General features: G+C 44.3%; 1 protein-coding gene across 1 annotated transcript in view; it reads right to left on the bottom strand.

The window, feature by feature from the left end:
• Positions 1 to 1,767: 1,767 nt before the first annotated feature.
• The window catches only part of GRIN2B (glutamate ionotropic receptor NMDA type subunit 2B), a gene marked incomplete at its 3' end in the record, with an annotated part of 167,377 nt that continues 145,479 nt past the window's right edge, over positions 1,768 to 23,665 (bottom strand). Inside the window, exons 9-12 of the mRNA XM_080342529.1 lie at positions 9,864 to 10,024; positions 7,581 to 7,768; positions 5,502 to 5,740; positions 1,768 to 3,675 (exon numbers count right to left, since the gene is read on the bottom strand). Coding sequence (XP_080198655.1) covers positions 1,768 to 3,675; positions 5,502 to 5,740; positions 7,581 to 7,768; positions 9,864 to 10,024 — 2,496 coding nt within the window. The remainder of the gene's footprint in view (positions 3,676 to 5,501; positions 5,741 to 7,580; positions 7,769 to 9,863; positions 10,025 to 23,665) is intronic.

Genomic DNA, 23,665 nt, shown 5'->3' with positions numbered 1-23,665 from the left:
AGGGGAGTTCAGCTTCTCACTCGTACCATTGCTCCCTTCCCTTTAGTTTAACTTGCATCTAAAATGATACAATGGAAAGAAAAACCACTCTTATTGATACTAGGTGCACCAGGAAAGCTGTCACTACAACTGCAGGGATGGGAAACCCTAGGCTATTCCAGCTTTGCGCCTGTGCTAGTATCTCTCTCTTTCGCACGCAGAGGCACACATACATGTACACACACATCTCAACCTTGCACATCTTGTCTTCAGCCCTCAGCACAAGTTTCTGTGCTCTCTGGCACTTGTTCAAGCCCACCTCTTCCCAGGAAGACAAGGCGCGTACTTCCCCTGTACATTCAATAGTAAATATACATATGTATTTCCAATGGGTGCACACACCCTTCTCCCATTTCCACATGTGCAAGGAGGCATTGAAACAGTTCACCAGCACCTCCGCCACCACACGCACCCTTCCATGGCATTTTTTTTTCATCTCCAGCACCATGCCAGCATTTGCAGAGGGCACTCTGTTCTTTTTATTCCAACCTTCTGGCCAAGGGTAGGGAAGGCAGAAGGATGAAAATCCTTTTTTTCTCACCCTCCTCACTGAAAGAAAATGCCAAAACAGGCTTGGTACATCCTGAAGTGACAGTGTAAAACTTTTTGCCCTTTCCTACTCTTTAGCTCTGTTCCATTCTGTTTGTTATCCAGACACCTTACAGGATCATGGGTTTATTTTGCTTTCTCCACAGACATTTCAAGTATAAAGTTATCATATATATTCGCGTATAGGCTAACCCATACTATACACTGCTCCCACTCTTAAGTAAGTCACAACTAGTCAGCAATTCACAGCTAATGAACCAAGACTGTGCCCCTTTCCCCAGACTCCTCTCACTTCAGTGTAAATCAGCATCCTCTGTCAGAGATCCCAGCAGCTTCCCTGACTTCAGGATCAAAACCCACTTCCTTTCCATCTCTCCCACTGGCCTGCCACAGATTCAATGGCTGTAATAGGCATAGTGAAACCACTAGCCAGACCTGCAAGACAAGCCTTCTGTCCCTCCTCTCACACTCGCCCAGCAGACAATTCAAAATTTTAGCATAAAATTTCTCAGCATATACGCAAATATATATATATATGTATATTTCAGCCCTAAACCCCCGTAGACTTCACAAAATTATGTACTGAGAACCTCAGTATAGCTAACGTATAAGTGCATCATCAAGTTAGTTGTGTTATTCCCTCTTCACTTTCTCCACATCTTCAAACACTATTCTTTTTTAGGCAGTTTTAGGAAGAGTTGCCTGAGCAAGCGTATTTTCCTGCATGTCCATTACATTGCTTCTGCTGTCTCCTCCTGTCACTCACACACGTGTGTGTGTACACATGCCTTTCTCTGCCAGGAGCCAGCAAAAGTGAGATGCTAGAGTCACTGCTGCTCCCCCTCAGCCCACCCCTTCCCTGCCTTTTTCTCCACTTCCTGAAATCACGAGCGAGGATATCCAACTCCGATGTCACTGTAAAGTGCAATGGTCAGGAATGCAGGAGAATGGGAGGAGCGAGAATATGGAAAAAGAGATAAAAAGGGAGGGGGGAGAAAGAGGAGGAGGAAGAGGGGAAACCAAAGAGGTGGCACTTGTCACCAGTGCTGCACTACTCAGAACTCCAGTATCCCACAAACTAACGACAACTCAGGAGAGTAGCCATTGGGATTGATCCCACCCCGCCCTCCCATGCTCCACATACACCCCCAGTCCCTCCCCGCGCTCTTCCCTTCTCACTCAAACGTCAGACTCAATACTGGAGAGTTTCTCATAAACATGCCCGTTGCTGGAGCCATTGAAAGCCCTGGGGTTTTTGTTGTTAGGCACACAGGGGTTGGACTGGTTCCCTATACAGATGTCCTTCTGGAAACGGGCTGGCACAGCCCCATGAAGGGCTGAGACCACCGGCTTGTTGGTGGTGACGATGGCTCGGAAGTCTGGCCTGGCTTTGGGCCCTCCTGCCACCACAGGCTGCCTGAAGAAATAAGATTTGCTGCCATGGAGCAAGCATTGGTCATCCCCAAAAGTGGGGATGAAAGGGTTTTGGGTGACCCGGTCGGGGTAGAGCGACTTGCTAAGCATGTAGCCCCCGCTGCTGCCGGGGTTGTTGTGGTGGTGGTAGCTGGTGGCGGGCACTGAGGACTTGTTGTTGGCAAAGGTGGTCTCACTGGCTGGCATCTCAAACATGTGGGCATAGGGGCTCCCCTCTAAAAAGCGGCCCTTGTCCTTGAGGCTGACGCTGCGGGGGGCCAGGGCCGAGTCATCCTTCTGCAGGTCCACAAAGGTGTCATAGGAGTGCTGCCGGCGGAGCTTGTTGCGGTTCTTCTTCTGCACCTTGGAGGCAGAATTGGAAGGGCTCTGAGGATATTTGGAGGAGGAGGTGGCACTGGTGGCCACGGGCACAGGAGCAGGCGGCTGGTCCAGCTCTTGGAGCGAATTGTCCTCACTGATGTCATACAGGTTACCTGCTTTCTTGCAAGCCTCGCAGCGGATACAGGCCTGGCGGGTGGAGTTCTGCCCCACCACCGATGGCGTGTAGTTGTGAAGCTTAGAAGGGCAACTACGGCAGAAATTAGCCCCGGGCCGATCCTCCCAGTCTAGGTTGGTCAGGTTCTTCTCCCACGGTGCTGGGACTCCGCTCACAACACCGTGCTTGTGCTCGTTGCCTCCGCCAAACTCACCCGAGCCGTGTTTGTGGTGGGCCCTGTTGGTGCAGGATCCACTCCCTCCTCCTCCTGCATCACGCTTAAACTCATCTCCCCTCTCTTTGTAGATATCTGTCAGGTCCACGTGTTCCCAGTGTGGCGAGTTCTCCTTGGCCCGAAATTGGTCCAGGTAGAAGTCCCGTAGCCCTTCCTTGTCCCTGAAGTAGCGCTTGTGGTCAGGCGAGCGTGGCGGGCGCCGGCGGTAAGCCAGCTCTATCTCGTCGAACTCCCGTCGGGACTTGGCAGAGGCCGGGCGCTTCTTCAGGCTGTCCTTGTACTGCTGCTTCCGCCGCTTGGCTGCGTTGCCCTCAATGTTGCCATAGGTGACTGTGTGAGTGGAAATGTCAGAGACATCTGAGCGGATCAGGTCATCGTGGGCTCCGCTGCCCCCGTAGCGGTCACTCTTGAAGGAGAACTTGCCGTAAATGTCACCCAGCTGGCTGTGCTTGGCAGGAGGTAACCCCAGGTCTAAGGGCTTCTTCCCGATGGACCGCGACTGGGCGTTGAAGGGTGGGTTGTCACAGTCATAGAGCCCGTCGATGGAGCTGGTGCTGCCAATGCTGTGGGGGCGGTGGTGGTGGTGGTAGTGGTCCTGATAAACATTGCTGTCCTTCAGCTGGAGGTTGCCAAAGGTCCTTTCCACCTCACTAATATAGTCACTAAAGAGGTTCTCCTCACAGGGGGGGTTGTTGTAAGACTTGCAGTCTGAGTGGGTGAAACTGCGGCGATGCTCGGAAATATCATAGACCGACGACTCGCGGCGGATGAAGTCCAGGGCACTCTGTGGTGAGCCATTGACTCCTGACAGGTTGGCCATGTTCTTGGCTGTCCGAAGCAGGCGGAGAATGTTGGAATGGGTGTTGTTCATAGTCGCCGTGGGCGAGTTCATTGCTGACTGGCGTTCCTCAATGGCCACACCATGGATGCAGCTGTAGATACCCTGAAATGAGAGAAAGAAGGAAGGTGAATGGTTCTGCAAAGAATACATGAAAGGGGACCTGGACTGGGAAGCACCTTGTGCAGCAAGAACATGTCCCTGTAGGGCAGCAAGGCCTGCCAGCCTTCTGTCGTGAAGCACAATCAAATCAATTCAGACCTGCTCTACCAACCCTTGCTATTTTGCCCCTCTTTCTCTCCCCTCACATTTTTTCCTTCCCCTCTATTCCTCTTCCTCTGGTTTGCAGGATGCAGGAATACCTGCTTGCATCTGTAAGAGTTACTCAAATCTAATAGGTGTAACATGGAATTGCAAATGGGCAAAATAATATCCTTGGGAGCAAAATCATCAAGACAAATGACTGTGTGGATGAGAGGAAGAAAGCCTGTTTCGGCCCTTGAAATTCATCTGGACATCAGTGAATCAATGAGACAGAAGCTATCTTAAAAAGGGAACAGCTTCATTTGTCATAAACTTAGCTACATTAATCTTCAGTACAGATTAGAAAAGGAAACAGAGAAAGAGCAGGACTGCCGAATAGGTATTTAGGTCTTTTGCATCTGGTTGAGTGAGGTACAATAGAATTTTTAATTGCATTCTGTTAAATTTAACAGTGATAAAAGGCTCCAAATTGACACCTTGAAAGCAAAAGTCCTCTATTCAACCTCAAATCAGGCAGCAGAAGTGCCTGATTCCTCCATGTTCCCCACTAGCTCTTTTTATCCATGGCATAGACTGTTTTCAAGGGCTACCCCTACGAGCACAAGGCAAGGGGCTCATTTGTTCCCTGGCCTGCCAAATGGCACCTGCTGATTAATGTCAATTGTGAAATGGACACGATCACACCATGTTACCATGGTTTCTCAGCAGCTAGCAGATGATTAACACTTTTCAGAATTTTCAGCAACCTGTCCCATGTCTAACAGATAACCCCAGAATAAAATAATCTGTACTTAGCTAAGGATGACCAAACACAGTCCACCTTCTGAGCTCCAGACTGGACCAGGTTGGAAGCTAACAATATAGAAGAGAGGCTGTGCTTCTATATTCAAAAGACTTTGTCATTTCTCCTCAACTACATGTTATGTGGCAATTATATACTCCCTGCACAAAGTTAATTCTGTTATATCAGACACTGAGGTCAAAAGTGCCAAGGTTTGACCTCACTTCAGAATGGATCAGGAGAAGGGACCAGTGGCTTGAAAGAAGAAAAAAAAGCTCCAAATGGGACACTGCTAGCTAAACTAATAGCAGAAAAATGACTCAGAAATGACTAGAATCTGCTTTAAATGTAAATATTTTGCCCTAAGGCAGATTTGCACAAGGCAATTCCTAAGTTCATGTGGTCATCCTCTCTGGAAGAATTCCTGTGTGTTTTAGGGCATGGCTTTTGTTTAGAGACTTCTGACTGTCCATGATAGCACATTTCTGGTCAAGATAAGGTCAGCTGAACAGCTGTAATATAGAGGACAATGAAAAAACTCCTGAATTTCTGATTATGTTGTCCACCATTATTTATTGTCCCCAAATTTTGCCTCCTCTCAACTCACTTTGGAGGACCAGACAGTTACCATTACCTCTTCTCTATACTGCATTTTCATTTCCATGTGAAATTTCCGCTTCTGTGACCATAATCCAGCAGAGACCAGAGATGTCACAGAAAAACGTTAGATGCTCTTGCAACACTAACGATGAAAAGATGCCAGCCTTTACCCTGCAGACCACCACTCTATGCCACCTGTGTTAGTCTTTGTGAATTTCCCCCTCTCCAATACCTAAGACTGTCTGAATGAATCCTTTATTCCTCCCCGCTAGCTAATGACACTTACCCTGCTGATGGAGAAGACCACACCAGGCTTGCCAGAGCAGACGCCCATGAAGCAGTGGCGGAATTGCCAGTAGAAGAGATGCTCACAGATGAAGGTGATGAGACTGAGGGCCATGGCTGCTCCTAGCATGTAGAAGACACCTGCCATGTTATCTATATCCAACTGGCTGCTCATAACCTCGTTCTTCTCATTGTGACAAATGCCAGTGAGCCACAGTGCTTCCAGCTCCTCCATCTCACCTAGAAAGACAGAAAGAGTAAAGAAACAGGTTAGATAGGCCTGAAATGGCTACAGAGCTCAAGCTGGGCCAGGCTGAAAGCAATAAGCTGATCTAAGGTCACTTCCAGTGGCCATGCTCTTTTTGCACATCTATTACATCCACGAAATATCCTGACAGTCCTTCTGAAAGGGGCAGGTGCAATTTGTCACGGGGAAGGCAACAGGATTTTTCCACAGCCAGATATTAGACACAAAAAGCTGTACCACAGAACACAGCTATCACACTTGCCAAATATTTACAGTGAGATCCTGAAAAAATTGTCCACCAGATGACTGAAGACCTGGCCTCACAAACTTCCACTTTCATATTAGGTCAATGAAGGGAAAAATCCGTGACTGATACTGGTAGACAAAAACAAGTCACTTCTAAATGAAAACATTGTACGTTTCCAGCGCAAAAATAAAAATGTTGATTTTTTTAAAAAAATCAAAATGTCTGACTTTGAATTTGTTTCCATCTCTTTCCACAGCTCAGTCAAAGTAGGTGCAATGTTCCCAAAAATATTTATGCATTTTTACCTGTTTTTCTTCTCTTCAATTTTGTCCAAATTCAATACTTCCAAGCCCTTTGACCAATCAAAAGAATTACTAATTTGTATCAGCTAGGAACAAATGTTCTGTAGTCTAATTTCATACCCCACTTACTCCCTTTATGCTGTTTTCAGGAGAGGAGAGAGAGAAACATTCTCACACAGACCAAGACATCCAGAAACAAACCAGCTTTTCAGGTTGGCAATTCTTTTCACACTGTTTAGAAAGTTAGATTTTCAGATTTTCAACCTCCAGTCCAGTGACAGGGAAAAAATAATCTGTATATTTATGTGGCACCATAGCACAGTCTTTAAAGCTTTATGGAGAACTTAGGTCTTTTCTTGAAATAATACATATTTTGCTGTATAGGAGACAGAATACCCTATCCGTCAGGTAGTCAATTTTCTGCTGAAGTATATCAGAGCTACGTTCTTTCCATATTTATTATACCATATGTTATGTTCAGAATTCAGAAAAAAATACTTATAAATAAAATAACCTGTGAATGCTATTTATTCAAAAAAAGGACACAGCAAGATGTAATATGGAAGGGAAAGGGAAAGCCAGGAAAATATTTTCTAAGAAGGAGCTCCTTATCCCATGAGTATCTTTTTTTAGTAATAGCAATTTCTATGTAAAGGTTGAGATGGACTAGGTAACTATACTGTTCTGATTAAAAAGTCACTTCAAAATATGCTTCTGAGTCTCAATTCCTTCTTTTTTTTTTTTTTTTTTGGTTGGTTGGTTGGTTGGTTTGGTTTGAGGTTTTGGAAAAACTGAGTTAACTCTTTCATCCAGAAATATTTATGTTTTAATTTTGCAAACTCTGCATGGCTTGATCCTGTCTAGAACTATAAAGCATGGGATGACCACAAACTGTCCAGTATATTTAGTAGATTGGGTCATGACAAATCCTCAAGGATAGTGAAAAGTTCACAACAGAAATCCTGTTTTTAAAAAACAGCCTTTGCACAAGATATCTTTCAAATACACATCTGAGACGGTTCTATGAAACCTTTACTGTCTTGAAAGATGGCAGATGATTAACACTTCTGACATCACTTTTGATGATACTGCTACCCTACATCAGCAACATAAAACAAGTGACATCCTCATATTTTTGGTGTAATACCTCTAACAAACTCTCATTAACAATGTTCTGTTCTCAACTCCAGTCTGTAGCACCAGAGCTAGGAACTTCTATTTCTTACATGCAAAACATGGTATTTCTTAGGAAAACTCCAGCTCCTCTTTTTTCTCAGCACTTACCATCTCCAAAAAGCTGTAGAATGGCAAGATCAACCTGTCGCTTCCAGCCTGAGTCTTTTTGGATGGCAATGCCATAGCCAGTGGAGGCAAACACTTTCCCACTCCCAATCGTCACCAGCTTGCAGCCTTCATCTCTGCCAGCCATGTAGTTTAGCACTGCTGCATCATAAATGAAAGCATCCAACTTCCTGCATAGGTGCAAGAAATAAGAGAGGTATAGTATAGAAAAGATAGAGTCTGGATGAGTTCAAAGGTGTTCTCAGGTAAATAAGGCAGAAATGAACCTCTTTGAGATAGACTACAATAGGTTGCATCTTCACCTTCATCAGAGTTAACTAAAATCTGAACCTAGAACTTGTCCACAGGTGAAGGTAGGGTATAAATGAGGACTGTCTATTCCTTTCTGACTCTTCAATAATCATAATTTCTGATCTGAAAGAAAATTTGAAATACAAACACTGTAAGATAAAGATGAATGAGGAGGAAGTAAACGGGATCTATAGTCCTAAGAATAGCTTATATTTCTGTACTTCCTTTCATCTCAAAGGAACCTAAAATCCTTTATAAAATGCATCAATATTAGATAGCAAAGTAGGGGTTAGAGTAAGGAAAATGTTATCTCCCATTCAAACTGCTGGCATGACTTAGCTGAGCAAAATGTGATTTTTTCAGATTAAATGTAGTCAGAACATCATGTTTAACTCCCCAGTTACTGTGGAAAGCACTACTAATGTCAAGTGTCCACGACAAAAGCTTTATGGTTTACCATGATGAGTAGCTCTGTGGTGAAGTGTGCTCAGCTGAAAACCACAAGAAAAATTCTGTTTCAACACAGAGAAATCCCCGTTATGGGCTGGGATGGGTAGACAGCACAGCAGACTGACAAGAGCCTTCCTCTCGCTGCAAAAAATGATTTGGTGTGGGGGGCAGTCTCAGAGGACTACGTCTTCCATGTAACCAAAGACAGACGGTGAATAAATCCTCCCACTGGATCTGAAATGAAGCACTTTCCGATAAAAGACCAAAGACCTTCCACCTTGCACATTCTCACACCCACACTGTCTTCTCAATACACCTCCTGCACATATATTTCCAGTATGGTGATTATCTCAGTTCAAATGCGTATGGTGGGGAAGTCTGTCCAAGAGTGGATATGAAGCCAGGATGACATCTACCGCAAGTGATGAACTCTAGTTCATCCATATATTTCCAGGACAGAGAATATTTATTTCCTGGATGATGACTATCCTGGCAAATGTACCTTGCCAGGATGGCATCCAACAACAGTACAGTCATATATAATGGGCTGAGTGTCTCTGAACCTGGCAAACAGGTTTAGGAATATTCAGTCAATCTAGTAAATAAATTGGCTGAACATCTTCATTTGTGCTTTGGCATGATCTTTCTCATAAGGGTGCAACACAAGTGTAAGGAAGAATGTTATTTTGTCACTGGGGCTGGGTTCTGACAATCAAAATGGTCAGGTCTGGGAGGAGGTCTTTAATTACAAAGGACAAAGGCTTACAAAATGGCATTTTAGGTTAGATCTTTTACAGGTTCACTGCTGTTAAAATAGGATGAGCTGTTCAAACATATTTTTGCTAATGATTTTTCCCACATTTCCAAAATTAGCCAAGGAAATGCTCTCATTTTATATACTTCCTTATTATTCAAAAAATATTTTGTTCAGCCCTTGATATTAAAATATTCCAGAGAGAAGGGCTACTTCCAACCTATTTGCTTCAAGCACACCTTTCATTACACTATATTAGCTAGTGATACACTGGGGTGGGATTAGTCTGACAAGGATTGTTTCAGCTTCCTGATTAACGTAATCTTTTATACACAGAAGGAGAGAAAACAAAGGAATTTCCAGATGACAGTATAAATGCTCTGAAAAAAACTTTGTCCACAGAGGTGTGTGAGCTTTTCCTGTGTATGCATAAGGACCCATCAGCATGAAACATCTTGATGAAGCAGCGTCTTTGGGACTAATACACACAAGGCTTATACACAGAGGGATACAGAAGATCTTCTTGTTTTTTTGAAATAGTCTTATAAACACAGCAAAAACAGAAACTCTTATACAAATTTCAATAGAAAAACATGGCTAAGAGAACCACAGAATTATTCTCCTGTGCTTTATGTGGTCTTGTTATACTTTTAACCACTGAACATGATAATGGAGGCTCATTTTCCAAACCCCACACAATTTTTTTCCAAACAAGCATGCAAAGAAGTCAGGTTTCTGTGGTGCATAAGCATGGAAGAAGGAAGCCTCACCCAGTCTTCAGCGAGAACAGTGCATCATCCACCCCCCTCTGATTGAACTTCACCATGTAGCTGTGCATTTCAGGGTAGTTGTTGCGAATGTTCCTTTCTGTGCTGCCATTGGGAACCGTCCCGAAGCGGAAAGGGGGTGAGAAGTCATTGGGTTTCTGGAACTGGGGAGACAGAAAAAGAACATTTCTCACAATCTTTCAGCAAGAAGCAGTCATCTGGATGGGAGAACACACTCTTCTCAGAAGGCAGTTCTGATTTTATTTTACCATCATGTAGAAAACGTTACTGAGGTGATATTTCACTGTTTTCAAACAAGAAGTGAATTTGAGCAACCCAATCGTTTTGTCCACTCTGTATTAAGTGCATAAAATAGCCAGTGATCAAAGATTAAAAGGAGGTTAGATAAAAGGAAAAAGGAAAGGGAAAAGGCAACAGTGGCTTTGGAACACAGTCAGGGAAAGATTTTCAATAAAATCTGTGCTCATTTTATCCACAAAGTGTAATTTAGTTTCTAAGGAGTATATTTTTCAGCTCTGTGGATGCCTTTGCACTTCCTGATTCTGACTGAAGTAGAAAAATAATTAATGAGGAGAGATGCCTCTCAGAACACCTCACACCCACTTTACCAAACGAATGATCAGCTTTCAAACTTTTGGGCAAATGTCCCAAATGAAATGCTATTAGTGGCTGCAAGTCACTAGTAACATTTGATGCCCAGAACAGAGCTGGCAGAATACTCCAGACCTCTTGCTGCTCCCAAGAAATACATTCATCATAACATTCCACTATGGCTGCAAGGCTGTGAGATTTTGTATGCCACTTGCTTAACTCAAGTCATAATCAATGGTCTCTGGGGTTTTATGAGCAGTAGAATTTAGACTGTCAATTATCAAGACGGCTTAAAACCCCTAGGAGCAGCAGACAAGAAGGAACACAGAATTGTAAGCCAGGAACTATATAAGCAGTAAAGAAAAGACACAATGGTAGGTTACATGGAGGGGAGCCGCCTCCACTCTTGATAAACCAAGGAGTAGCTTGCCTGGTGCTAATTCTCAACTCTTAACTGTGACTGTGTGTATATACCTGAGAAGCACACTAAGAACATGCTAATGGTCAGACCAAACCCATTTAACAGCATTAGTTCACCTGGTACACAAATACATGCAGGCATGTATTGCCACCTCCTATAGCAGCAATGTGGCTGCAGTCTATTGTTATAGCTTAAAAAACATGCAGATAAGCATTGTTCTTGTGTTCTACTCAAAACCAGTTTGGAACCTGATGAACTCAGCTGAGGATGCCAAAGCCACTAAAGCAGTGTATCTCAATCACAGCATCTCAGCAATAAGGGTGACCAGCAGCTGTGTCTGTGAGTAGGTGAACACACCATTCACATCACCTGTTTCTATGTACCAGTCAACTCCTCTATGTGTGCAAGGAATCATCTCTACAGTTTGGGGGGTGAAATGGGCTGGCTTGTATATGCACACTTAAGTGTGCGAGAGAGAACACATGTCCTACTGCTTTAAGCCAATAGAAAACATCAGGACTGTTCTTTGAACCACAGGTTGGCACATCACCAAAAAAAAAAAAAGAGGTTTCACATAGCATAAAACAGGCAGTAAGGTGGCTCTTAGAACCTAGTCACACTCCCTAGGGATAAAGACAAACTCAGAGCTATCAAAACCTGTAATGAAAATAAACTTTGATGGGAGAAAAATCACTGCAGCATGCTAAAATTATTCTTTTTTTTACCAAGGTGATTATAGCAGCAGCTTAGGGGGCCCACCACAAGAAGGGCATTGCTATATGAGACACAAAGGCACACAGTCTCCCCCCTGACATGCTGAAATAGGAGTTTGCAAAGTGGGCAACTTGCTTCCCCAGACACTGCAGAACCCAGTCTTGAGGGCAGATGAGGCACACCCCATCCCCATGAAGCCTTCCAACAGGGTAAAGTCAGCAGGGCAAGCAGTAGACAGGCCCAGTCATCAATGGTGTGACCTCAGCTTTAGCACGTCCTTTAGAGAGGCAGCAGCTATGACAGCCTCTCTCTGGGCCCAAAGAGTGTTAAGAGAAAAAGAAGCCCCACCCAATGTCCATTTTATACCTCCACCCTCCATTCCCAGTGATAGAATCTCTAGTTTTGTCTGCTTCATTCACTGCATCTATGAACTGGAGTAAGAAGTATAATAGAATCAGGCAGGGCTGTGATAAGAAAAATGATCCCACCTCTGAACTATCTTTTGTCTCTGCTGTGTTCGAGAGCCCATCTTAGCAGTCAGAGGTAAAAGGCTCTGTATTTAATCTTTAACCTCCTGGACAATCAATCAATAAATTAAAACATCCCTCTTCAAGAAATGACTGTTTTCAGCAGTTGGAAAAGCATGCTTCTAGAGAAGGAAGCCAGGCTGATGGCTTCTGCGAGACCACATACTGCACATTAACTCATCATCCCTTACCCCCTGCTCATTCCTCAGTCAGAACAGACCTGCAAATGCAAATTATTCACCACACACCCACATGCACACACTCTTCAACCATAGCCTACTGAATGACAAGACAGGAAACAGTCTGAAAGCGTTCATATGAGACCCACACCAGAGATCTTTAACTTGAGTAGCTAAGAGGAATACACATCCCCAGCCACCTGGTTTGCTGTTAGCAAAGCTGAAAGAAATTGATGCCCAGCTGGCTTGACAGCCCTCGGAGCCAGAGAGAAGTGGCTAACTTCTTCACATGTGAGAAGTAATGGTGGTATATGCATGCAACTTTCTAGCAGGAGATGGCAGCTGAAAAATCCCCATATTTGTTGATAAGCAGTGGGTCAGTACAGCTCAGTCCAGGGATGGAGGAATCTCCAAAGAGCTCTTCAGAATCAAAAACTGCTACATCTTTCTGAGCTCACTTCTGCCTCAAGCAGCTCATACAGAAGGAACAAGAAGACATACAAGCCTCCCCAGAAAATATGTAAGACAGATGGGGAAGGAGTGTGTCCTCTCCTGGCAACATGGTGGAGGAACATGTGTGGAGAAACTGGAGAAGATCCATAGGAGGAGTATTAATTGACACTGTTTTCGAAGAGTTCAGTAAGGAAAGACACTTGTCTTCTGCCAAGGGCTGGAAGAGTGGGCCTGGGTCAGAAGTGTCAGCCTCAGGGAAGCAGGGCACTTTGGCAGGCTGGTCTAGAAGGGGTCTGAGAGACATGAGACAGAAGCTGAGGCACAATGCAGGGGCCACTACATGGAGGCAGCCTGTGCAGAGGTAATTACAATGCCTCAGTAAATATCGACAAAGGAATTAACCACAGATATTGACAGAAAGGATCAGAACTTAGATTAATGAGAGAATTTGCCCATCATTTCATGTAAATGTTTTTCCTGCTAGAGCCCTAAGTCACAACTACTCTGCCTTAGGCATCTGCAAACATGAGCCCTGTAAGGCTCTGGCAAAAAAATATCAGCGGAGGGGAAGATAAGCAACTGCACCTGTTGCTGAGCAAACCCAGCTGCCCGGAGTCACAGGGAGCAGCAAACAGGGCTGTACAGGGTCTGCACTGGTAGGTCCCCCACCTGACACTTCAGTGCAGCAGCAGCCCTGTCCTACTGCCCAGCTTTGCCTTCCTCAAGAGGTGACTGCTTGAGAGGGAACCTACAGGGCTTGGCTGCAGCCCTGCATCCAAAGAGCCCCATGCAGATGTGCATCTCACCTGCAGGCTCCCACTCACCCACCATGGGGCCTCAGTCATGAGATGTTCCCCTTATATCCAAGGTGATGGATGTGACACACTGTCACCCATGAGAGAAATCCCTTATGGAGCTGGTTTCGCATCAAACATTGGGGGCAGTTGGATGCTAGAGATCGGGGTAGGAAGCAGACACCAAATCTGCCTGAAGGGCTGGGGTAGCTTGGGGACATGAGACATCTGTGTTGAGAGCCCAGCAGCTGCCCGCCTCTTCAACCCCTCACTCCACAGATTGAAATCAAGAAGCATTAGGTCCAAATCAGACCATGGCTTTGGTAAAGTAACCTCTCAGAGTCATAGAGCAGAAACCTTCCTGCTCTGGAGAGTGATAAACACACAGACTGGGGGCTATTAGCACATTCAGAGTAGAGAGCCCCTTCCCCGCTCCCCCCCGCAACTCGCCATGAGAGCTGTTGGCAGCAGCAGTGAGAGCGGGTTTAAGTGACTTGTCTGGCAGAGCTGTTTCATTAGCAATTTGGAGCCGTGCCGTGCAGAAAGCAGCATTGTTCTCAGATGTTCGAATATCAATCTGCATAATGAAACAGGTGATAGGAGCTCTTCCCATTCAGGCAGCCACGATTGGAGGGGATTCAGGAACGGGAGGAATGGGTTATGTCTAATTGGCCACAATTAATTTGATGAGAATTTTTTTTTCAATATATTGTCTATCACCAAATGGTTCCTACAGAAAAGCACATCTGCACTTATTTATCTGTTTGATGTAGGCCCTGTTTACACTGTGAAGTGTTCGCCAATAGCATTGAAAGCAGTTTCTCAAACTCAGCAAGCTCTCAAAACAAAAAGGCTCTTTTTTATCAGTCTATCTACTTTTACAGTGCTTAAAAAAGAAATAATCCCCTGCTGGACAACATAATGAGCTAGCAAAACTCAGTCTGTGTGTATGTACATGTGTAGTGCCTTACCCTTACACAGCTTCTCTGGGAGGGCTTCTTTCACTTTGTATGGCCCCACAGCTCTGAGCAATGAAGATAAAGTCCCCAGGTTCAGCTCCTCTGTTAGTTGCAAGTTCAAAAGAGCTTGAGCCCATGTTAGATACTCCAGGTTCAGTTCATTTGCCTGAGTGTTAAGGACCAAGATGAGATGCCCCAGGGAATTTCATCCTGGAAGCAGGTCTCTCATAGTCCCTGTGTCAGATTTGTCAGGCACCTGGGGGTATTTTGGATAATCCGGTACACCTGTATTGTCTCTAGATATCTACATTTGCACAGCTGAATCTAGCCACTTGACTATTTGGCCCTCAGGACTGCTTCTCCCACCAAAAGTACAGGGAGCCAGGTGCTGTGGGTAGCAGACAGCTCAAAGTGCCCACCACTCTCTTGAACTTGCCCATCAGGGCATCAGGCACAACCTTTTGTGCAGGTATCTACAAGCTGCACTCTGCTTTCTCTTTTGGCAGCTGTACAACCAGCAGATATCTGTTGTGGCACAGGCCAAATATCTGAGAAAAGATTGCATTTATTAGTGAGCTGCAATGTAAGATTTAGTGACATCAGGCTAGACAAGCAAAGTCCATGCTTGAGTTCATAATTTTAGCACAACTTCTCTGCATTGCCCAAATACAGGGACAGACTTTTTAGCAGGCCCTTTTGCAATAGGACAGGGGTAATGGTTTTAAATTAAAAGAGGAGAGACTCAGGCTGGACATGAGGAAGAAATCTTTTATAATGAGGGTGGTGAAACACTGGCACAGGTCGCCCAGAGAGGTGGTAGATGCCACATCCCTGGAAACATTCCAGGCCAGGCTGGATGGGGCTCTGAGCAACCTCATCTAGTTGAAGACGTCCCTGCTCATTGCAGGGGGTTGGACTAGATGACCTTTGAAGGTCCCTTCCAACCCAAACTGTTCTATGATTCTATGATCCTCAATTATCCCCTCTTGCTCTGGTTCAGCTGTGTGTCACTGCAGTCAGCTTGCACCTATCTTCATTGTCTGAGAATCCAATCTGGCTGTTTGCATGGGAGCTTCATCCAGAACTTGTTAAAAATTAAAGAGTGGGTCAGTGGTTTTCCAGTCTAATACTGAGGTAGCTCTATGTCTACACTTAAGTCTTGATCTATCACAGTAACATGCCTTGCCCTAGTTGTTTTGCTTCTATATCCTCTGTTTCAGCCAGGAAATAAACTCCTTCACAGTTAATGGGTAAGTGTCAAAGAGAGGAGGCTTGTCCCTTTCATATCCCCAAAATATGACATTTCTGTCCCCCAGCTGCACCATGATCAATGCCACAGAATCATAAATCTGAATCTGGCCATGAGAAGATGCATGCCCTGCTTCGTTCTCTCCAGTGTGTCTCTCCTAGACATCACCATTCCTGACAACTCTTCATTCAGCCTGCTGAGGAAGATGGCTGGTGCTGAAGATTCCCTCATTTCCTGGACAATCTACACCAGGGCTTTACTATTGGAAAGTTCTTTCAAATATCTGAACCAAAGCCTTCCTGCTGCAGTCCAACTACAGTATTTTCTGTTAACTTCACCCTGAACAGATAGAGCAGAATTGTCTCTTCTCTGAAAGTGCATTTTATGTTTTTGAAGACGATTGAGCTCTTTCTTCTCCATATTCTCGCACTGGGGCTAAAGAGGCCTGGTTCCCTCAGTCTTTCTTTGCAAGACGCATTATCTAGACCTGCAGCCATTCCTACTGCTGTCCTTTGGCTGTATTCAGTAGGTCTTTCATTGACTTGCCTTTGGTTGGTGGACATGCTCTCCACTTTCACCGTACCAAGAATAATCTGATTAGGACCTCAAGATGCTGAGAGAACACTACACTAAAAAGGCTCACAGCAAGACAATAAAAGCATTGCTAGTGAGAGTTAATGCTCATTATTACTCCCCTCAGTGCTTCTCTATGTTATAGCCTATTCTCTCTGTCTTTTAGTTTTGTCATCTGCAGCTTGTAAGTTCTTTAAAACTGTAACTCTGTCCTGATCTGCATTCAGGTGGTGACCAGCTGGTTTCTGGAATGTCAATCATCACTGCCAGCACCAACTTCAGGGCTGCTATTGTATTCTTTTCTTTATCCAGCTTGATTGTGCACATAGGGACATCCACACAACTGTGCTCCATCACCTGTCCTGGCAGAGGAAGTGCTTTACAGATTCCCAGAGTGGAGCCTACTCGATTGGTATGTTGGTGCGAGGCACTTTTACATTGCTACAATAGCATCCTAGCTAGGAGTGTGCCAGCCCAACAGTGTAGGCAGAAAATCATAATGCAAACCTAAATCATAGCACTGGGACAATAATCTGTGAGGAGAGCAGACTAAAGAGACTGTGCAGCTCTTTCCTCTATTACTCATTGATCTCTTGTAGAGCTTCATTCCTAAAGCATCTCTCCCCTCTGCACAGTCACCTAGTTTTGAGATGATGTACATTTTTTACTCCGAGGTGGAACTCTCAGCTATTTCTAAGTGACTGCAAGTCTTCAGATCCTCCTTTTACCCTAGCTCTGATTTCCTCACTTCTTCTGCATTCCCTCACAATATCACCCTCCACCTCTTCAGCAGCAGCTGGGACTTCTCACGGATTAGCGTCCAGTCACCACATCAACTCTTTCTGATTGTTTGGCCCAGTCACAGAAATCAGCCCTAAGATTGCAGTGGCACAACTCCAGTTTCTTGCCTTCACCAGTCAAACAATATGTGCCTTGATTTATTTAAAAAAAAAAAAAAAAAATTAAAAAGCAATGAACAGCATCAAATCCAATATAATGCAGTTTTGAGAGGGCATAAAAATACCTTGTGCTTCTTCAGCCTTTGACTTTGTGGTTTATCTTATTATTCAGTACCTGGTGATGTTTCAGATTTTCTGCTCTTGTTTTGCATTGTGCTTTCACCCATGAATTTCTCTAGATAAGTCTGAGAAAGGAGTTATCAGTGCAGCTGATTGCAGCAAAGTTGGCAAAGAATTAGATTAAAGTCATTTTTAAAGGAAGATGTAGGGTGGGTCAGACCCACAAACAAGAAGGAAAATATCTATGAATGTCTGGTGGTGAAACAGGGACACGTGTGGGTCAGGGAAGGGAACAGAGAAACCTAGGGACAATGCAGAGGTGGGGGCGGGGGGCAGGTGAAAGCAAAAGAAAGGAGTTCAAATATAGCAACTTTAAAAATAGTTGCCCTTGTAAAATAACTGAGATGAAAGCGGAGATCCAATTGGTGAAAGAAGCTGCCATCACATGCAGTTATTGCCAGAGCAATGCACACAGTAGGATTGTGCAGCCTCTTTGCAAGCTGCAAAGAGCAGAAGATGGCAAACCTCGGGCAGTGCAGCATCGCCCCAAACAGATGGTATTTCAGGGGTCTCATGTCTTCCTTAGCCAGGCCTACATGGGCTTGCTGGGACCACACTGATTTTCTGCTGACCCAGGTGTTACAGATGCACCAGGTCTGTGGGGCCACTCCAGGATCAGACCATCACATGTGGATGGAGTCCATCCACCAACAACAAAACATATTTCTTCTGGGTCTGCCAAGTGTCTGAGCATTATGCAGACTCTATTCAGCTTCTCCATTCAAAAGGTAACACTAAGGCTTTAAAACTTCCTCAGGACACATTTGGCAAGTTATCAGCTTCTAGTCATTGATGCTGTTACATGTCCCTCAAGTTTGAACAGACAACAGAACTGTAGTGGAATCACTGAACTTCACCTGTCAGAGATGAAAGCTCCTTGCACAGCCCTAGTATTAACAGATGTGGTATCAGATGAGCACAGTCATATCTGTTGCAATTAAGTGGGTTATAGGTTCCTAGCTAAAGTACACTTAACTTCTGCTTGCATGCATGGAGAGAATGTAGATCATCTGCTTATCCCAGTATCAAATTATGCCGTGTATTCCATCCTTGGAAGTCAGCTTCCTTTGAAGTTAAATACAATTGGGCAAAAGGCACCTACTGAATAATCCCAGGCAAGCACAAAACAGAAAATAGTGAGGCAGAAAGATGCCAGTTAGTACACTTACGTTAATATAATTAGAAGTGTAAATGTTCATTCAGAGGGAGAAAATTAACTGATGAAAAGGACCTTGAGAGGAGAGGTGGCAGCTAAGTACTGAGGAGTTTGAAATCTGCTTTGTTTGCACATGAGACAGCTAGTTAACAAATTATGAAACACACAGGAATTCAGAGGATGTAGTTTGGTGGGGGAGCGTTTCCATTTTCAATGAGAAAGGCATGTCAGAGCACTAATAGTAGCCGGCCTGCTTCAGCACCTTGTACGTGGGCAGTAGGGTGAAACCCTGCACAAGTCTGGCAAACCTCCCGAAGACTTCACTGGGGATAGAATTTTCACCCAAATAACTAGAAAAGCCTAGTCATCACATTGCACAATTTCTTAAGCACCTCTGTAGCCAGGGAATCAAAACAAAAAGCAGGGCACTCGTGGTAGGGCAGCTGAGGGATCTCAGCAGCATCCCAGAGGTGGGAGATAACACCTTCCCTTAGCCTTCTGCAGAAAGCTGCCTCCCATCTGCAAGGGGATGACAGAAGAGGAATGAAAGCCACATCTCCCCCTTGTGAGTCCTGGGTCACTGAAGCAGGTACACCTGAAGCAAGCAAGCCTGCTGGGCCACTAAGACTGAGAGGGAGTTTGACCTTGAATAGCCAAAGACCTGAGAGAAGCAGGCCTCCTTTCCACCAGGTGAAGTAAAACGCCTGGGAAGATACAGCCTGCCAAATATTTATCAAGTATATGTATGTACATAAAACTTCAAATGTCACAGTCAAAAGGGCAGGGGGGAACTGTTGTATGTTTTTTTTTAATTCTGTAGATCTCATTCTTCCATCCTCTCCCCACCAGCAATTCAGCCCTGATCATTCAGATGAAGGAGGCCAGCTCTCATTTCTCAGGCTGCCAAATCCTGGCGGCAGGGCCATTGTCTTTTATTCGACTGCAGAGTGCCAAGTACATTTATGGCACCGTATAAATAATAAATAAAAATATTCATTGCTTCCCTCTCCGCTGACTTATACTGATGCGAGAAGCAGGACAATCCTTTGCTCTCCCCCTCCTTCCTCCTTTACGTAACTCTCCAAAGACGTTTTAGTTTTCCAGACTGCCAAACAATTAGCACAGAAGCGACCAAATGTTCCCAAAGCCTCCAAAGGGTGTGCTCCAAGCAATGGTGTAAAGGAATACGAAAAGGAAGACTGAGTGGCGCCCAAGATCTGGGAAAGGCCAGGACGGTGTGGTGAGGGGGAGCACAGAAGTTGCAAGCTAAGGACCATGCCACAGGTCCATAGCTGGCATCCCTCTTCCAGCAACACCCATCCATGCCACTGGCAAAGCCCAGGGCATTGTATTTCTCCCTTTCCAGCAAGGATGAATTAAGCCTACAGTCTGAGTATCCCCTCTTCTTGTATCTTACCTACTTATGTTCCCAACTAACCTGCATTTTAATTGGCACCAATCCAAAAGAGTCCCATTACAAGTTTTTACTGCCATTAAATCCCCCAACAGGAAAGAGAAAATCCTGAGAGACTGAGTCAAGGCTAAAGTATATCGCAGCCTCCTCACCACTCTGCACTAGGCAGCTCTGAGCTTAAAAAAAGAGGGAGAATGACAAAGAAAGTAGGACTAAGGTGGGGGGAGAAAAGTGTGCTTCAAAACCCACTGACTTTAAACATTTATAGCCTTAAAGCTACTGAATCGCTTTTTAGCACACAGGCACAGAGGTTTGTTCCAAGGATCTCAGAATGCATAAAAATTGTGCCAATCTGAAGAGTGAAGAATGACTAAATCTATGATAAATGCATCCATCTACAACTGTAAAAAATTATCTGAGATCATATTTATGTGCACAATAAATGTAAGTCACCAATTAGAAAGATATATTACTAACATGATACTCCGTAGCTATTTTTATAGCTATTTATTAATATGAAGACTTCAGCATAATATGCAATTACACAGATATATACTGCACTATGTTGTATTTGTAAATTGTTCATACTATAGTAACTGATGATTTACAAAGAGATGCAGAGAAATCATCAGATTTTAAGGCATAAAATTTCTGACTATCAAAGCTCTGAGTTCTCTACACTTCATTATGAACCAATGTTTGTAAGCAATAGTTGGTACCACTAATGTTATGTATAAAGGTCATATTTAAGCAAAAGACTGAACACAGTTCAACTTATTTACAGGAAGACATGCCCCTAGAGAAGTTCTGTGTAAAGAAAATCAGCTCTACCCCACAATGTAAAGTTTGGGGGTTTGGGAACTTCCCTTTTGTGTGTGTGTGTGTCAAGGTGTATCAGACTATGCATTTTAAAAAATATTCTGTTTTATCACAAGAGGACAGAGTCAGAAGTGGCATGGTCTTATTTCTATTCAGCTAACTCATATCTCTACAAAGGTCTCCTGACAATAAAAATCATACTGCTCTTGAAAAGACTGCATATTTTTTGCTTCTGGACATCGCCATATAAAATTTCCTTCGTATCGTGCAGAAATGTGTGAAAGTGCCACAAATGTCTGTCTGTTGGTAGTCAATGTGCAATCCTGTGGAAGATTTACACTGCATCCAAGCCATCCAATTAGACAATCTTGCCCTTACAGACCTTATAAGGTACAAGACTGACCCCCAATTTTGGTCCCCTTGGAAAATTTCTAGCTGATAGATACACTCGCTCTGCGTTTTTCCTAGACTTCTCCAGAGCAAGTATTTGTTGTACAAAAGCTGCAAGCTCAGAAAAGCATTTAACTTCAATCATGTGAATAATAGCCCATTGACTTTAATGTCACCACTCATGAGCACAAAGTTAAGCACATGCTTAAGTGATCTGCATATCTGGGATCCTTGTATAATTTAGATTTAATGTGACACAGAGTACAATGTGGGAAATAATTCATTTTTCAGTTTCATGGCCAAGCATCTATTACCGCAGAAATACAGCAGATACTTTTTTTGCAGGTTTTTCAGTGAGACTTTTGCTTTGTACCAACTTGAAATGTTTCACCTCAAGATAACGTCTGTTGTTTTGTCTTCCAATTATCTCCTTCTGTCCCTTTCCTCTGTTATAGAAAAAAAAAAATCTTTATTTTCCTTTTTTTTTTTTTTAATGTAGGTCAATTTTATGAGTAGTGCCTTTAGAAAATTAAAAGTGAAAAATATGTGTCAGAAATATCAAACAAAGTATTTTATTTCAACTATACTAAAATGAGCTACTTCGGCAAATATCAGAATTTCCTTCTGCCTTCTTGTGCTCTCCCTATATTTTTTTTTTAAGTAAAAATGTTGACCAGTTTCAACTCCAAAATTTAATTTTTTTGAAAAAAGCATATCTATCAAAAAAGTAGCTGACCTATGCTGCATAGAAACAGGCCTTTTGTCTCTACATTTCATTGACATCTTAAAAAAGCAAATAAGTCAAATACATGTGAAATTTCATCAATCTATATTAATTTGCAGGCATGCAGAAATCCATTTCTCTCCCTTTTATGTCAATTACAAAATTACCATTTTGATACTTTATTAGCTTCTTTGGCATTTCCAACTAATTCATAGGCATGGATACTATTTTTTTTTATTATTAACCTTCTGCATTCTAAATTATTTTATTTAAATGCCCTGCTGGCTGTCCACATTTGCTTTTATTCTATTACTACTGTATATGAATGGAAATTACGTATAGCTATTAGATTATTTCACACATTAGTTCATTTTATATAATCTTTCCTGTATTTATTGCCTTCGTTAGACTGAAATACCGCAGGCACTTGTTTCTCTAATGTGTCTGAAGCTCTCCCCTTATTGGAAATTGGGTTATATCTCCTGATTACAGTCAGATGCAATCCAGACTCGGGAGCCGACTGCAGTATTCTGCGACAGGCCGTCATTACCAGCAGGGTTTTTGCAGGGGGTCGTGGCCACAGCATCCCCCCACGTGGACCCTGGAGGGATGCAGCCCGGCGGTGCACACAGGGATGCTCCGGCTGGGCTTGCCAGCACTGCTGCTGAGAGGCAGAGCTCCAGGGCCAGGCGGCCGACCCATCCAGCATAGCTCTACCCCTGCCAGGACCACATCCAGCCACTCCACAGCACAAGGTGGACCTGGGGAGGCGAAGGGTGCTGGTTTGGCATCTGTGCAGGAGGAGAGTGGCTCGGCATGCCATGAGCGCAGAGAGATGGAAGGGAGATGCTGTCAGAGCATCTCTTTGCCCACAGGACTCACGGGGCCGGTGCTGCGTTCGGGGAGGAGCAAGTTTCTCCTCCCTCAATCTGCTTGTGGCTGCACCAGTGTTAAGGGTTGCAGCTTGATGTATGATATAGCAGCTGCAAGGGTTAACATGGAAGCATTAACATTGTGAGCTGGATTCATGGGTCAGCTCTGACCTGTTTTGGGTCAGCTGAGCAGAAAGTGTTGGCACTCAGCAGGGTGAGCATCACTTGGGCCAGAGACAGAGCAGCAGAGGTCACTAAGCTCAGTCCACGGAGCCTTCAGCCACCCTCAGCCCAACACACTACCCTGGCACAGAGGTGTCCTCTCTAGCCCAGCTCAGACAGGCCTGCTCAAGCATCCACACCGCACAGCGGGGACATGACGTTAGTCACTGTCTTGTATGTCATTAGGAAGCAAATGCTGGGGCACAGCCAAGGCACCATCCAAGTCCTTAGCTGGAGCGTTTCAGCCTGATTTTCTGGGGAAGCAGCAGGTCAGCAGCCGTAGGCAACCTCTTGGAGCAGCTCTTTCCCAGGCAAGGCCCAAGGAAGAGGGTCCAAGGAGACCCTCAGGGTGGCTGTCACAGGATGTAGCCAGCCTGACCCTGACAAGCATTTCCGAGCCAGGCACAGTAATAGCTTTTGTGAGTGCATCTGGCATTTTGGCTGCTGTACAGTGCCAGTGGGACACTTTCTCCAGGTACTGTCACGCCACAAAGACATTTGCAAGCAGATCTGGGTCTAGACAAGTAGGAACAATATCCCTTAAAATAACCAGCTCTTTGCCTATCGGCTTGGATTACATCTTCTGCTGACTCCTTGTGCTGGACACAGCTGCCCTTGCCAGCTGATGTGGCAGGATGGAAGGCTGAT

The sequence above is a fragment of the Nesoenas mayeri genome, assembly GCF_963082525.1.
Source record: "Nesoenas mayeri genome assembly, chromosome: 1".
NCBI lineage: Eukaryota > Metazoa > Chordata > Aves > Columbiformes > Columbidae > Nesoenas > Nesoenas mayeri.
Note: the sequence above shows the minus strand (reverse complement) of the source record. Positions and strands in the feature narration are given on the sequence as shown.